We start from the raw sequence: 17,703 nt of genomic DNA, 5'->3' as shown, positions 1-17,703 counted from the left end.
TGGCTTGTCATCTTTGCTCAATCCAGAATTACAGTTGAATAAATGAAAAAACAAAATCGGAAATGGTTGAGCAGAAGGCCCACGCTGACTTGACATGAATCATCCAACTGGGAGTCACTAACCTAGAATAAGATGGCAAGTGTCTTGACTTTGTGTTATAACGCCCAAGCCCGCTAAGCTCCGCATCCACTGGACGGTAATTATGGCTCTAACGGCTTGCCATAGGTAATCGTTCTATTAGCGCGTGAACGTGTTTGGTGTTGGATTTGTCTTCGTAGCGTGATCACGCCAAACCTACCGGTTTTACCCCCATTATTTTTAATTCTTCAACTACATATCCCATTGCATCTGCGCTCACACGCATTTTACGCACAAGAGACAGAGTGGGTCGGGTCTGTGTTTACTTCCGGACTCCGATTTAGACCTCGTTCAGAAAGCAGCAGCTCCAGTGAAGGTTCAGGCTGGCAGCGCAGTGGCCATACAAGGCTTCATGACAGAGGTTACCGGTCTGACCAGCGACATCCCCGTGGGCAAGTCTAACGCAGCGCTACTGAACACTGAACACACCGCGACGCAAGACAGACTCGAACTGCCGCTCTCCTCGCCTTCGTGCTCAAAGTCACTCAATGCTTCAGTCCCGCTACCAGCTAACAGACTGATCCGACTGTGTTCCTGCCGCTTCATGATCCGAGCTAACTGGGGGATCAAAACAAGAACAATCGCTTGAAGTTCAAGCGGCGTTTGCGTTTGACCGGCCGGGATCCATCGACTGGGAGAGACGCGGGCCCCGTGGGGAAAGAGCAACAGGACTCGGGGGGCCAGTCAGCTAGTGTAGCGAGGGTGGTGGCTGGATAAACTAGGGGGTTGCCTCCAGCTCCTGGTGGATTTATCCCCTGCCAGCTAACATTAGCTAAGCTAGCCACAAACAGCACCATGGATTGGTTAATGGGGTGAGTACAGACAGCTAACTTGCATAGCTATAGCATCCTCTCTTATATGACAGGTCAGCTGCGCAGTCTTTCTGATGCTGCCTGCAAATTCACTTCTCTGCAGCTGATACCACTGGAGTCGGCGTTATGCAGGTGCACTGTCGTGTTCAACAGTGTTAAATTCTCGCTTTAATCTGTGTGTAAACGGTTGGCGTGTTGCTTAGCTTAGCTTCGCTCCGACGAGGCTAGCAAAGCTGGCAACGGTTAACCGGCCTCATGATAGCGTTACCCAGGGCCAGGTGGTATTTTTCGGCATCTCTTCGGGCCGCAGATTACTAGCCAAGGATGGCAGCTCCCGGAGTAGGTCGTGATAATATTGCTATACATGGCAGTTTACTGGACGGTGACCTCATCGCTGAGGTGATGGACTTTAGGTTAGCGGCTTGTCAGCGCTGCTAACGCGGCTATGAGCGGTTTCCCTTATTTCCCAGCGCAAGGTGCGCTGGTCGCTTTGACGGAGGGGAACCGCTGCTAGCAGTCGTGCTAACTTATCTAATGTGCAACCTTTGAGGCACAGCAGAGGTTCTGGTGTCAGAGAGAAAGCTCACCGATGGAGAATGTGTGTGCACCGTGCACATCTTGAAGCACAGCGTGTATGTTTTTGTCAGCGAAGTGAAGCGCGCAGTTTTCTGCCTTGGTGTAGCGGTTGACACCTGACAGAGGTTGGTGATGCTGTGTAAGCTGCGTTATTTTTAGCTCGAGGCTGCACAAGTCATGAGTTTTGAGTGAAAGCTCGTGATAGGGACTGCATTTATCAGCCTCGGTGACGATACCTGCTATACAACCAAAGTTCAAAGCCACGATCGGTGTGCTCGGGCTTAACATTTGAAATCAGTGGAAGCGACGGAGTAACTTTCCAAACCCTGACAGCCCAGAGCATTGTTGTAGACTTCGGATTTGCTATGCAAACTCTTAAGACACTGGATTGTCTGGTCTCGTTTGTCTCCAATCAAAGTAGGGCGTCAGAGACGTTGCACTCCAAGGTGCGTTTGCAAGTTGAAATCCAAACCTGAAATGTGAAATAAAAACTCGAGGTGTCATCATATACACAAATGGCTCGGACTTAAACATTGATCAGGTTATTGCTTTTGCTTACAGTTTATCATTGTTGGCTTGCTGCAGCACTTTAAAAGCACATCAGGGATGAGGAAGGGTGGAGGCCCGTTCTTAGGGGAGTTTCTACATGTCTGCTCAGTTTTTTCTGGTAGATAACAATGCTGCAAGTCTGTTCCCTGAGCTCGATGTAGGCTGACTGTTAGCTCTGTAAAGACAGTTAACTTGTTGTCCAAGACAGTCTGCTCATAAGTCATAATCTCAGGCTTTATCAATTGTGCCCAGGCACGCTTTCCAGTAACTTAAAAAAACAACAAAGAAAACCGGGTTGCTTGTTAGACATCAGGCAGTATTGGTAAATAACACATTTGCTCCTGAGTGGCCTGTTTGATATTTTATGCAGGTTTTCCATGCATGGTCTGCTTTGCATAAAGAGCATTTGACTGCTTTGGTAGACACGGGTTTCTTGTAGTCATTGTTTAACTTGTGTTTTTCCCCTCCCTATGACACTGGTTTTCCTGGTTTCACTAACTGGTTCTTGCAGTAACTTGTCTTAAATAACATCAGCTCTCTGTTATAATTATTTTTTTTATAGGTCCTTAATTTCTCTTCCCTTTTTCCCCCCAAAGCCATGAAATAATCATTTTTTGCCCAGACGGTGCTTTCAGACCTGAACTATTTTGCACAGCGATCTGATGTAGCTTGGTTTTAGAAGAAATGAGGAAAGTAAAGGCCTACATATAAAAGAAAAGACCTCTGCCTGTCTGTGGATGTTACTGAATGTATTTGGTGTAGTCCGTGTTCTCCAGCTGAGAAAAGTTGTAGTTGGTTCTATTTAATACATTTTTGTGTATTAAAAAACAACAACAAAGCAGATTGGCTTTGTGATAGAAGGTCATGCCTAATATCCAGTGATGGCATTTGGTCATGTTGAGAGTATGTGTTTACCTGCATGTTAAAGGAGCTCTTTGGATAGAGTGCAAATATGCAGTTAAGTTGAGCGTTTGTGATCTAAATGCATTGGAGGCCAGCAGGAACGTGTCCAGTGTGCGTCATCAACAGTATGGAGTCCATGAATTAACCAAGCGTGTAATCACTCTGAATACAAACCTGGGGTGAAGGACACCCCTGCCAAGACCAATGGAAGAATGAATTGAGAGTGTGAGCATAAGGATGATGGAAGAAGAAGATCTAGTGAAAAAGAGTGGCTGATTTGGAGAGAGGAGGAAAAAACAGGATGATCAAAAGAGATAAAGGAATAAGCGATACCTCCTTTTTTTTTTTTTCTTTTTTTTTTCGTTAATTAACCAGATAATGGGGAGGGTGGAAGGTGATAAGGTTGCTTTTGATAAAATGGTTGATTGTGGGATAGTTAAAAGAAATTATAAGGTGGGGGAAGGGAGAGTGTAGTTCATAGGAAAGATGAAGCTCTGCAGGGAATCAAATGGAGACAGATGAGAAGCCTGTGAGTGGTTGTAATGGTGAATAAAGGAGGAGATCTAGAGACAACAACATATTATGGTGGGAGACATACTCACAAGAACCAACCACTGGTTTTAGCTGAGGCTACCACCTCTTGGTATGGTGATACATACACGTACCACTTTTTAGCCTAAATCTGTTTGTTAACTAGCTGCACTCTATCTGTGTACTGTGATATTTTAGACGGAGCGCATTATTTCAGAGCTGAATGACCTCATCTGTCCCTATTCAGAGTCAGACAGGATGTTAAATCACTGGAGAGATGTGCGACGCCTAAATGTGTCTTTTGCTGCTGGGTGAAATGGGTAGGCTTTGACAGATGTTTAATCCCCTTGCTTTTGAGTGATGGCTTGGTAATGCTGAACGAAGAGCGAGCGAATGGAAAGTACAGCGTCTAAGTGGAGCACTGCTTCAGGCTGCCCGATCTGAGCAAGAGTCAGACTTGTACACTTAAAAAGGCACCGTATCACCTTTGGCTAGGTATATGGGTAGTGTATCAATATCCAGCACTATGGGAGTAATGCAAGTCATGTGATAGGTTCTGGCTTTTTGTGTCTTTTTATTTTATAGATCTCAAATTTCGTCAGGTTCATATAAAAGTATTTGAACGAGAAAATTGATTATATAAAGTAATGTCTTTCTGCTATTTAGTGTATAACGTGCGATGCAGTATAAATATAACAGCACTAAGGCAGGATTCACACAGATGCTTTGCTGGCACAGTCATCATAGCAACAATAACCAATGATCACAAGGCATGGCAGCCAAGCTTCAGTCTGACTTTTCCTAAATTTTGATACCGCACCGCACCCACCTCGCACTCTAAGGATAATTTTATGACGCAGTCTGGAGGATTTGAATAAATGCGACTTGATTGGCTGACGCCTTTGCTGGCATTACAAAGTCAAACTTGTCTAAACTTCAAACATGAGCAAAACAACAGATCAGCACTCGTGAGAAGCAGGAGCACTGAAGGCTGAATCTGTGTGAATGCTGCCTAACAGCCAAAATGACCATAAAGTCAAACTGACGTCTAAAACGGTTTCGGCAAAGTCTGAACAAGCTTCCTGTACAGTTCCTGATTTCTGTTATGACTTCACCCTCTGTGATGTTTTTAGCCACATTTCTTGTAGGAAGATGTTAAGCTCTAACACGATTAAGCTATTTACCTTCCTATCATCAGAATAAGGTGTTATGGTGCTTCTTGTGGCATTGTACTGAAAAATGTCAAACTTCAGGTGTGACTTGAGTCAGATTGAAATGGTTTAGTTACTATCTTTTTAAAACTGTTTAAAATGTAAAAAGAGAGTGACACTGTCAGATGATGGTAGATCGAGAAGGGGAATTCACATGAACTACTTATAGGTTGGACGTTGTCAGCAGTGGTAAACGTCTGTCTATTTGTAAAGCTCGCTTGCCACTGTGGGTCATTTCCAAAATAAGAGGTGTCTTTCTGTGTCTCTTAGTAGGTTTTTCTTTTTTTGTTGTTGTTTTTTTTTTTAGTGTGATAATGCAATTTCTTAATAATTTTTTCACCTATGGCCTGAATGCACAGTTTCTCATGAGTCCATGCTGCTTTTTAGGTTTAAAAGTAGTGAGTGGGGGGATTGAAGAGGTGGGCACATGTGTCAGTTTCTAAGCCTAATCATTTTAGTGGCCGGGAATACGTTTCTGTTGCAGTGTTGGATTATATTAATAGAGTAGCAGTAATTTGGATGACTGTATATCCAGGAGGGACTTAAAAAAATAAATAAAAAATATTTATTTTAATTTTATTTTCCTGTATATTGTGTTTGTGTATATATAGGTATGAAACTTTAGTTTTCTTTATCAAATATTAGTTTCTTGGGCGGGGGGATGGTTTGCATAAAACTATTGTAGCTAAATCGGCTGCAAGATTTCATCAGTTTAAATGAAGTCATGTCTTAATTTGAGCGTCAGTTACAATATAACGGAAGTTCAAACATGTAGAACAAACCAGTCGCCATGTGTTAGTCCTTATACAGCAGACTCCTATGTTTTAAAACGTTTCTAGTTTGTCTGCAAATACACCGTTAAGAACAAAAAAAAAATGTGTGTATTTTAGAAAACATGCAACATGTTCAGTGTTAAATCTCTTAACTCTGTGTGCGTATCACCTGACCTGTTCATGTGGTCACGAACCGACGCTTACAAAACCTTGTGGTAGAATATCTTGGTACGGTGTCAGTACTTTCATTCTTAGCCTGCATGTTTGACTAATATCCCTTTTTATGCTTTCCACTTGCTCTGTGTGTATCTTCCCAATGGGGATTTTGTGCACTTCAACCCTGTCCTCAAGTAACCTCACCGCCTTATTTCCATCTCTGCCGCGGTGCAGGCATACACATGTAAAAACACATGCGCACGTTCTCAGCCCAGGTGGCTGCTTCCGCTGCTTGCACCACAGATGCAGTTCTGATAATAGACTGCGACAGATGAGCAGACATCATCTTAATGCAGTCACCTGCTTTTAAGGGTGGAAACTAACAACCCTGTCACTGAGTTCCTAGTATTGAGTCTTTGCTGTCTAGTGTCAGGTTTTGAATCATGTGTGCTGTTCCTTTTGTACACCGTTTGCTTACTAGGTCTAACCTGAGAGAGGTAAGCGTCAGTTCCCAGAAGTTCTTAACGTCTGTCTGTGAAGCTGTTTACTGTGCGATACATAAATCAAACAAGAGCTTCTGTTGGCTCTCTGCAGACAGCATGTAAGAGCCTTGCTCTATTAAGAATCAATGTAACGTGTCTGGCACTGAAGTTGCTTTACTACTGCACACCCACGGCAACCCAAGCCAAGGTTTTTAAGACCACGTAACGTAGCTAAATCTGCTTTAGTGTTTAACACATTACGCCCGTGTTTGTTGTAAATCCTGTATCCTGACACGTAGTTTCTCCGCAGCTCCTAACATGGAGCACAAATGACACCATGGTTAATGTCAGTTGAAAACCAACATCCTGTGACTGTATGTTTATGGTTTAATAAGAAATGTTTCTGAGTTTCTGGTAATTTGGTCAGTTTAGAACTAATCTGTCCTAGAGCTTGCACAGGAGATCTGAATGTCCCGGTCTTTAGGAGTCTAACTTTCCAAGTGTTTATATGTAAAAGCAAAAAAAAAAATAACTGAAAACACAAATGTTAAAATGCCAGTAACAGTCATGTGAAAAATAGTTTTCACACAAATCTGGAAAAAGCCAAGTACTCTCTTACTGCCTTCCCGAACTAAGAGGTACTGCTAATCAAATTCTCTCAGTGAATGTGACCATCTTTTACCCCAAGGTCAGACCAAGCGATGTTCAGAGAAAAATCTCAAGTGACATACCTGTGAGACTTGACAGGCCTCAGTTACCAGGTTAAATGTTAAATTATAAGGACTGAACTAGTATAGCTTTTATTTTAGAAGGGTGGCCTCTCTAAAAAGAGCATCCTGGCAAGTCATGCATATGCAAGCTGGACCTGAACCACAACCACAAGATTCAGGAACAGTGTCTTTTGGACAGATTAGAACAAAGTGGAGATGTCTGGCCATAATGCTCATATTAGGCAAAAACTAAACTCAACATATCAGCACAAATGCCTCAAAGCAACTGTCAAGCATGGTGGTGGAGAGGTGATGGTATGGGCTTGTTTTGCAAGACTGAGTTCCTCTATATACCGAACTATAAAGTCCACCAGCTAAAGCTAGGTCATGAAATACGATGAGGACCCCAAGCACAGCTGCAGATCTACTGTAGAATGGCTGAAACGAAAAGAATCAAGGCATTGCAATGATTGAAATGTTATTGGAGCTTCAGTGAGCAATATGAGAGCGTTAATAACGACATACAAAAAAGTGATTGCTTCAAGATATCGCTATTAAAGGTGATTAAACAAGCTGCTTACTCAGGGTGGGAACTTTGTTTCCCAAGCACCAGATTGCCTGTGAATTGCATCAGATTATTATATCAATATTTAATATTAATCAGTACTAATTTCTAGTTTTCCAATAATTGTTTTATGCGCCTCACATTAATTCTGCGCTGCTTTAGTGACGCGAGGGCCCATTCCCGGGGTTCAACGTCAGGCTTGAGGTTATTCTACCATGATGTGCCTCCGTTTCTGAGGTTTGTTTACTCCCCACAAAGGACTCTGTAGTCACTTTCAACCCTTTAACACACTCTGTCTTCTACTCCCTCCCTCCCCCCCTTACTCGCGCTTGCTCTCTGGACACTGACATGCAGAGACGTTTTCGTGCTTGACTGCTGCCTGAGCTGGACTGTGCAGCCACATAGAGCAACGCAGCCTTGGTAATGTTTTTGAGAAATGTTTTAAACTAGTAAAAGCTAGTGGAGGGGTAGGAGGAACGCCTAGATGCTGAGTAATGTTGTACAAGCGCTATCATGCTTTATTTTTTTTTGTTGCTTTTTTTTGTGGGCTTGCCTCGTGTGGGGAAAGAGAAAGGAAAACAGTGTAAGGGCAAAGCAGAGCTGGAGGGGCAGAGTCAAAACAAACAAGTCCTCATCTTGCCTCTGATATCGGCTCCCTTCTTCAAGGCTGTACCATTATTTTGCGACAGCGGTGCCAGGTCCCTCCTATTCCTCAGACACACCATCAGAGTCGAGCTGTTATAGTTCAGAGTTGTCAATGACATCAAGTTTCACAGAAAGCTGACACCTAGAGCATGCAGGATTAACAGTGGTCGTAGAGATGCAGGTGTTCTGCACTTATAAGATGATCATTTTCACATTGGTTAAAATTGTGGGCGATCATTTTTGAGAACCATCCTAAACCAGTTGGTGTCCAATTAAATCTTAAATGAGGTTTCTGTATCTTAGTGTTCCAGGATATCAGTGTGCATCATTCAGGGTGATATAAAGGCACTATTGAAAGTGAATGAATGAATCTGATACCAGGATGACTCTGCAGTTTGCCTTTCACTGAATATGCATAAGTGGATGAAGTGGATAATGAAGAATCCAAATGCATGCATGGTTGTATTAAGCACTTTCACGAGCACTTGAGATGGAAACTCTTGCTAAGTGTGGTAGGCTTTGTTTTTCTTCTCCCCTTTTTGCCAATATATTTGAGTGAAGATGAGCTTTCAAAAGCCTCAGGGCAGTGCATGCTCTGAGTGCACTGCAACTAAATACTGCGATAGATTGAGAGGCTGCAAATGAAACCCAGCTCTGAGTACCTGGAGCTGGATGCGCATGTGAAGCTTCTCCACCCACTCACATGGGTTCTGACCTGTTCAAAAGCTTGAACAGACTGTGTTTCACAGTGTCAACTACACTGGTTGGTAACATTTAACCAGCATATTACACTGGTTTAAGAGGCCATATGTTTCGATGTGTTTACAGTCTGTAAAATGAATTTGTTGCTGCTTTGAATGTGGAGATGTTCTCAGCTGGGCTGCACTGTTCAGCTTCTGGCATGGTTGTGTGTGTGTTTGTGTGCATGTATGTGTGTGTTTTGCCTCTGTTTCACTTGGCAGGGGAGTGGCACCACGCTGTGACTGTGTTTACTCTTCCATAACGCTCTGGGCAGCTCTGCCCAGCACACACCACTGGCGCTGCCAACAAATGGAGAGAGGGAGACGAGGAAAAACACTGGCAGCAGGCAGGAACCGTCATAGCTGATCAGCTGCTCTCTCACTCTCACCCCTTCCACCTCTTGGTATTGGTCACATCAGGACATTTTCCTCTCACATGCTTAATTACAGAGCTGACTTCAGTATGCAGATCCCAAACTTGACTCGCTCTTCTTGTAGCTGAACTGCCTGCCACAGGCCTCGGAGCAGCTACTGTTCTGTCAGAGAGCATCGCAGTCATGGGCCGCTGTTGGCTACAACTGTCTTAAGATCATCTAAGATAAGTTGAACATCCTGCAGCAGATTTTTAGTAGTTGTTGTTGTTGTTGCTATCCACCCACACTGAATGCCGCAAAGAACAGTTCTGCTGCAAGTTTGGCTATAAGATGCATTTAATGACATCTTTCTTATTTAAGAAGATATATTCTTTCTCTCTATATGTTTCTTTTCTGTTTATTGGGTTAAATATAATTCTGTTTTTCTAAATTAGAATGTCAGAGATTAATCATATGACCGTTTTGTTCATAAACTAATTAAAGTGCCACAATTTCAATAGGCACGCACATTTTCTGTGTGAGCGTACAAGTCTCATTACACTACTGAGTCACAGAGAAGTTCTGAATCTATTAATAAGCCTCAGAGAACTTGAGCTACTGATACATGTCCACTTGTTCAATGCCATAAACTATATATACGAGATGGATGTAGCCCCACTGCAATGTCACCTAGTGACTTGTGAATCTTTGAGATGAGTGTTTTGGCCATGACTGCCTTGTCTTTTTGAAAGCGGGCGCCTCTAACGAGGGTTATATCTGTCTGAGAAACCAAAGGCTGTTGTATACTCATAGAATAGTATGCTTTAGAGCAGGTCTGTCTTGTAGCATTCCCTGGTTTATTGGTATTTTTGATTGCAGTGGGGACCAGAATTGGCTTTGTTTTATTCGGTAAGACTTGAATCTACCAACTGAAGCCATAAAGTCACGAGTAAAGTGTTTCCTGAGGTCATGGCCAAACTGAGGAATGTAGTCTTGCAGAATGCTCTGTTAGATATGGCACAGGAAACCTGACATACATAGTTATCATCTGAAACAAAACCGGCTGAGTCTTTCCAGAAGTTGAATAGCTAGATAAGAAACCAAAAAGATTAACAATATAATTTCCAAGATCTGGCTAATAAGAGTTGAGATGTGCTACCTAAGGAAATATGAATTAAATACACCAGAGGAAAAGGAAGACAGAGGTAGATGATAAGGAGGAGAACAGCATGAGACTTTTTTGTAAAGTGAGGGAAGGAGGAATGCGATAGAGACGCCTAGGCAATAGGTTGAGATATTCAGATAAATGGGAAGCGGCAACGTGGGGCAGGGAGGTAGATTAGAAACAGCAGAGCTCTTAAATAGAGGACGAAGAAGGAGATTTAACAGCAGGGGCCAGGCTGCAAATGACAGAAGGAGAAATGCAGTTTGGAACTCTGTGCAGGTCAGAAATGGGGAAAAATGCACCAGAAGGACTGAGGAGTCCAAATGCATAGTATTTCTCCTGTGGATCCTTAACCTCCTGCTTTGATTCCCAAAACTGTGAAGACCAAGATTTGAGTGTTTCTGCAGCAGAACTCTAGAGTCTCATTCAGCTAATCAGGTTTCATTTGTCTTGGAGGAGGAAGGATTTAATTCTGGCTGATTTTTATTTATTTTTTATGTGGTCGGCACCCTCGGGCGAGGTTTCAGCTGAGCAGTTAGCTGCTAAATCTGTACAGAGCCGGTGGGCTACTGGCGTTGATGTAGGCTAGCTAGGTTTGTCCTTGGTGGCTGAAGCTAGACCGCTAGGCTGGTTTGAACTATAATTGGATTAGAGATCTCCGTGTTGCATCAGGCAGGGTAAGCCGAGTAAACACACTCACTCGCGCTCTCTCTCTCTCTCCCTCTTTCTCCAAAGCACACATGCCCGCCTCAGGGAATCATCTCAAGGCTGTACTCCTCTGCTGCCACATGTTTTTTCTCCAACACTTTCGTCTTTCCTCAGCATCCCACTATTTGTTTTTTATCCCCCTTTAATCAGTGGCCCGTCCACTCCCACTGGCTGTAAAGGTGAATGCGGATGTGTGTTCTTGTGTATGTGCACATTGGTGCCTGGCACAGGAAGGATGTGGATGTTTCCAGTGCCACGGATACCAACCTTAAGTGGGATTACATGGGTTACATTTACTATTTACCATTTGTGGTGGGACAATAAATCACAAAAACAGAAAGGGAAGTCATGTGTTGATACTAATGTGAGATCTCATAGGAACATGGCAGATGTGAATATAAAGCTGCCCTAAATGGAGAAGGAAGTGAGAAAGCTAATCTTAACTTTTCTTGTTTTTTTCCCTTTGTCTTTACAAAAAAACAAAAAAAACTTCCTGTTTGGTAGTTTGGACAGGAAATAAAAGATGATGTCATGTGCCTCTCAACCAAATGGTGTGCAAAGGCTTAATTTGTAATTGGTGTCTTGGACTTTTCCCAGAACTGATTTCTTTAAACTCAGTTAGATGTTAACTGGAAACAGTTTGGCGCCTTGTTCCATTTGTCTGTCCCGCTTGGTGGCTCGCTCAGATCATAAAAGTGTCACATTTGAATAAACGAGTAAAGGAAATGTAACTTATCAGTAAACACTGGACAATTTTTCAACAGTTCAAGTACCAGGAAATGAAATGATACAATTGTCTAGATGAAAAATGGACTTTACTGCATGTGACCTGTAATAGAAACTGTGACTACAAAGATTTGTTTTAATTTATTTTTTCAGGTTAGTTGGCAAAGTTTTAGTTGCTGGCATCAGTGAAGAAACAAAACTTCAGTCAGAGCTTTTTGCTCTTTTTATATGTGTGCATGTCTGTGCATTAACATTCATACAGCACACATTGAAGCAGTTGGGGTGAGAAATTAACAGTGGAGAGACAGTGTGTAAGATTAGAGGGAGACTGTGACAGGCCAACACCAGCAGCCATATATTTGCTATGTGTAACTGACAGCTTTGATCTGCCCATATGGCCTGTACATATCTTTAACTTGTGAGTCAGAAATCAAATGTCACACTGACAGAGATGGAGGGAGGGGAGAAGACTCATGCTCTGATGTGGGATGACACAGGGTAGTACATGCAAAACATCCACCCACAACCAGTATCATCCTTCCCCACCTATCAGTATGGAAAATATCAGTAGCAGCAGTTTAGATTTCCAGATTTCATTAAACTGGTTTATAATGTGTATCTCCACAGGATTCCCTTCTTTTTCCTGTAGGACAATCGACATGCCTGCATCTACAAACCTAATTGTGTTGTGGACAGGGTGCCAAACATGAGTGTGTGAGGCTGTGAACTTGTTAGCTTGAATCTAAAAAAGGATGTGGAGGAGGAGGGAGATGTTTTTGAGGGAAGAGTTTGACTTGGAATGAAGGCAAAGGGAGATAACGGAGAGGGAGCTGGTGTTCGGGGTCGTCCAATTTCCGCTGCAGGGTTGGGGTCACTCTGTGGAAGCTGCTGACACGGCCTCCCAGGAGCAGGGCTGAAAAGCTCAAAGCTGGACAAAATACAAGAAACACAAGGCACACAACAAAGTATTTGACCCTTGAGGCGGTGTTTAGTGTAAACACGGATAAGTCTGATCATCTGAGTGTTTGCAGAGAACCACACTGGGGAACGTGCTCTGTCCATGCTCTTCGCACACACACAACATTGCACTTCATTATAACATAGTCATGCCCGTGGTCTTGCATACCGTGTCACAACACTAATCTTCATCTTCTCTAGTGTTTGTTAACGGTTGACCTGTTAAACATGACCTTTCTTAAAGCCTTTCTAATCCCAGGTGGTCTCTGAGCTGGGTGATAAATGACAACACTGAGCCAACAGCTTGTTAGCACAGGGAGCTAGGTTACAAGTTTGCTGTGCAGAAGACTGGCTGTGAATACAGGGTATTATGAGGCACAGGGGGTTCAGGAGCAGCTCACTTTGCCACAGTTTAATCCAGGAAGCCATGCTCCGACTTCATCTGTCGACACCAGATTTAACATTTTAAAACTTCCAATATGGGAGGCTACAACGTAACCTTTTTCCCTGCCTATAAAAAGTTATTTTTAATTGCATAGTTTGATTAAATGCAAATTTTACAAACTTCCAAAAATATTTTGCCACAGATGTGAAACTCTTAAAATACTATTCCCTAATATGTGACAAAGGTCTAGACGAGAAAATATTGAACAAAAGGCTTAAAGTTCAAAATAAGTAAAGCAGAAAAACAGGAGATGTGAGTCTGTTCTTTCTTCTTCTTGCTTCTGGTCTCATCCGTCATCCACACTTTCTGATTTTCTGGTTGCTGTCTAACCCCTACTTCCATCAGTAACTGCCTCGCACTAGGAGTCGAGGTGGACTGAGTCATATATCAGGGGGAGTGTGCGGAGCAGAGCAGGCTACGAGAGATTAGAGGTGAGAGGAGTGTGCTGCTGATTTATTACCATCCGTTAGCTGGTTAAAAGAGGCTAAGTGAGCCAGTCGGCTCAGGGAGGTGAGATGGAAGAGATTTAGCCTACATAAAGAGTGATGGAGGGAGATCTGTGACGCGAGCCAGTGACTCCCGAACTCCTCTCTCTTGTATACTCTTTATTCTCCCTCATTCCTTCTGCGCTACTCTTTATCTTCTTCAGCCACACTTCCTCCCCATGAGTATGCCATGTCTTTGTAAAGCACCAATACCAGTAGCTGCCTGTTTGAGAAGTGATTAATGACGTTCTCTGCATTTTTAAATCATTATGCAACCAGTGACAGTGCTGCTTTTCTTGCATGCAGGCTTGGTCACATATAAATCAATGGTATATCTATCACATGTTAAAACTTCTTGTGTTTAAAATGCTGGTAAAATACGTTTGACGCAGCAGTGGGGGAGGTGGTAAATGGCTTGCACCATGGAAAATTTACACCACATGTTATTTACAAAACCAGACATTTATTAATAAATTAACTAATTAGCACTAGGAAGCAGTGGGGGGCAAAGTAAATCAGAGTGCTATTGAGTTCATTATTGAAATTGAATAGTAATGAAACGACACATTCTGACAGGAGGTTGAAGGAATTAAATGCATCATTTCTGCATTATGCCTTTTTTAGGCTATTTTTTTCTGTCTTTCAGTTACAGATATTGAGAAGTACAGACAAAAACAACCCGTTGTGATAGCACTGTATAATAGGGCTGCTCGATTATGGCAAAAATGATAATCACAATTATTTTCACTGAAATTGAGATCTCGATTATTTGACGATATTTATTTAACCCTTTAAGACCTACCATAGAACCAAGTCCGCCAGAGCTTATATATATATTTTTTTACATGCTGTAGTGCCATTTTTGGGAGCATTTCAAGTTGCTATACATCAATACAACTGTTATAGCCCATATTTTAATAATATGTATGCATTAAGTCCATAGTAATTACATTAATTACAAAAAAGTGCAATAAACTACAAAAAAATTGAAAATCATTTTTGTTTTGTTTTTTACATATATTTCTACTTGGAGAAATTTAAGAGGCTTATCCCTCAAAACTTGTTGCAAAAAATAGTTTCCCACCACAGGAAATTTATTTTGAGCGTCTTCATAGTTTTATTTTGGAGATACAGCAATTTTTATATACTGCAGGAAAAACAAAAAACAATCCTATGATGCAAATTTGCAAAGAAAACAGCAGGTGCATCAAAATAAACTATTTCCAGCAGTGCAATTCGAGTTCTAAGCATCACAGAAACTATTCAGAAAAGTCAAACATGACCAGTATAGGCTTTTAAGGCCTACAAGTAAAGAACTACATTTTCCGCGAAAATGACATTACTTCCGGTTTCAGACAGGAAATGGCGGACATGCGATTCTGTCGTTTTCATTGTGGGAAGTGTTACGAACAGCTGATCTGATCGGCAAAGCTGTTTCTGGAATATTATGTTTTTGTTCCTGCAAGCGCTTTTTATGCAATTTTTGCAAAGCTTTATGTGGAAGGAAACCGTGACCGAGGACAAGCTGATGGCATAAGATGTAAGTACAACTCCTCTGGTTTCATATGCAAAACTAATTATTGCGCTAGCTTACGCGGTTCCGGTTCTACAGGGATTTAAAGGGTTAACAATAACAATGTATTGGATAATGACTTTAAAAAATAATATAAAATAGTGTGCAAATACTGATAACAGTGCAAATGTTTGCAATATAAAAAATAAATGAAAAATGTAAACATCTATGTTTAGTGAACTTTGCAGTGTTGCTCTGTGGTGCAGCTATGACACCATAGCAAAGTTTACACACTATGTCTAATTGAGCCCAGTTCTGACTCCGCGAACCCATAATGTTTCCACACCACTGAAGTTTTTTTTACCTCTCTTTTCAACCAACGGCAGTCACTCTCCTCTCGAAATAACTTCTGCTTAGCTTTCCGAGCTTCCCTCGGGTCCTCTTAATTGTTGTGTCGCGTGTTCGAGATGCAGAGAAGTGCGCTCGATTTGCCACACGGAGCAGCGCGAGAGTAAAGCATGAGGGAGGGGCTAATAATCGGCTCAGTCATTTGCAATGATCGTTGAAAGCCCAGATCGTAATCGTGATTAAAATTCGATTAATTGAGCAGCCCTACTGTATAATGAATTATTTTGTACCCAGCTGTAATAGAAATATGAGGTAATAAAGGATTTGAAGATAATAATTCTTAAACATGTCACTGATTTTGGACATTTTAGGGCCTCAGTATTAGCAATTTGGCTATCTTTGTTATTTCTTTGAAGCCACAAGTTACCATATTTGGCAAGTTGCAATCATAAGCTGCAGAAACCCGAGGAGTGGGGGATACAGTCTTAAAACTCTGCTTTAGCAGCTTGTAACCACATCACTGGCTTCCATCCACCATTGCTCTTCCTGTCATACGGAGCACAACTAACGAGCACCCCAGCGATGCTAGATTGAGTCACAGTTAGTGTTAACACTTGTGTGCTGTTGAAGTAGCTTGCTTTTTTCCAGGTATAGAATCATTATTCAAGGCTGACCTGCTGCTGCTCACTCTTAGACATGTCTGGGCTTGTGTCATTGTTGTGCTCGCTTGGGAATGTAAACACATGGCATCGCTATATCATTGGTATCACGAGGTGGAACCTTTGTTTTATTTTTATTTTTCATCATGTAAAGGCACAGGCGTAATGGACACAAATTGTTTGTTTCCATGGCGCAGGCTGTAAGGGTTTATTTGCTTCAGGGAGCGAGAAAAATGCGAAAAATTAAAGTATTTTGACCTTTGAGGTCTAAACTAACACAAAATGATTGCTCCTGTTCATCAGCAGCGCATTCAATGCACACTGAGAGCTTCCCGACTACTTAAAATGCTGGGATTTGACAGAAGCAGCAGATAGAAATAGAAAAGCGCTATCTATGGCTCTGGAAGAGGCTATATGCGTCGCAGCACTTGTGTGCTGGACATCCGCCCTGTAAGCTGTTTCTCGTCTTAACCTTGGTGTCAGTGTGTCAGGTTGAACATTTGTTTTTTGTGTGGGGAATAAAAGAGTAAGACGCATTCCCCACATCCGTTTCTTCTTGTAGATGAAGTGTAGGTCAGGGGTTTGGTGCGCTCTGGTGAGTTCATGTGTCGCTCAGGGCCATGTACTGTATGCACAGATGGGACATTTCTCACAACCGCTGGGGATTTCACCTCACCGAGTAACCTTGATGACGTGGAAGCTACTGCACTGACTAAACTAGACCGTGCTTCAGAAGGAAATGTTAGTGCTGACTGAATGAAATTAAATCTGCAGTCTTGATTTTGATAAGGTTCTGGGCCTTTATGTTGCAATTTCCCTGTGTTGTTTTCTTTCTTTTTTTGGTCCCTTTGCTTCTCCTTTTTCATGTTGTATTTGGCCTCATTGTAGTTATCCACACTGCCTGCATGTGTGCTTGTTTGATTCAGGGTGTGTGTCCTCACGTACACCTCAATCTTTGCCTGTGTTTGCACATGACCTGTGCGTGTGTGTGTTCCTCCATTATCTCCTGCACTGCCCGGCTCTCTCTTCCTCCTCATTGTTCTGCCTCTCTGCCTGTGCTGGGAGTCTGGAACAGGAGCTTGCAGGAAATCTCGTCACTTGTTGTGCAAAAGGGAAAGCAAACAGCGAGATGCACAAACACAGGAAGAGCTGCTTCCCTCACGTGGGCCCCGGCTGGGCATCTGTCGCTCCTTTGCGTTTATCATAACGCAGAAACGTGAGCGGCGTCTCTAACCGCACGTGCCTTTCTTTCCATCTTTCTGTCTCCTCGTCTTAGTCAACTTGTCACTGTCAGTTCCGTCTGTGCAGCTGCATTTCATGCCTGAGTGCTAATAAACAAGAAAGACCAGAAAATAATACATACAATTCATGAACGTGACGATTATCACAAGTGGAATTTGTGTCTTTAAACAACATCTTTGCACTAGCTGCCCGAAAAACTTTAATAACAGACATAAATTCTTCATTGTGGCTCTTCTGTGTTGCTCGGAGCAGATGACCTTGCTTTATTACTTTGTCTAGCCTTACATTACGGCGAACCCTTCACTGGTGCT

The 17,703-nt window shown here is 42.4% G+C and overlaps 1 protein-coding gene across 1 annotated transcript in view; it reads left to right on the top strand.

The window, feature by feature from the left end:
- The first annotated feature begins 249 nt into the window (after window positions 1–249).
- mob2a (MOB kinase activator 2a) overlaps window positions 250–17,703 on the top strand; it is a 55,899-nt gene continuing 38,445 nt past the window's right edge. Inside the window, exon 1 of the mRNA XM_085461342.1 lies at window positions 250–950. Within this exon, the coding sequence (XP_085317468.1) occupies window positions 934–950 (17 nt within the window). The 5' untranslated portion in view covers window positions 250–933. The remainder of the gene's footprint in view (window positions 951–17,703) is intronic.

This window comes from Copadichromis virginalis, linkage group LG7, assembly GCF_057382275.1.
Source record: "Copadichromis virginalis isolate Kocher_CV1m ecotype Utaka linkage group LG7, C_Virginalis_male_GT1.1, whole genome shotgun sequence".
NCBI classification, from domain to species: Eukaryota; Metazoa; Chordata; class Actinopteri; order Cichliformes; family Cichlidae; genus Copadichromis; species Copadichromis virginalis.
Note: the sequence above shows the minus strand (reverse complement) of the source record. Positions and strands in the feature narration are given on the sequence as shown.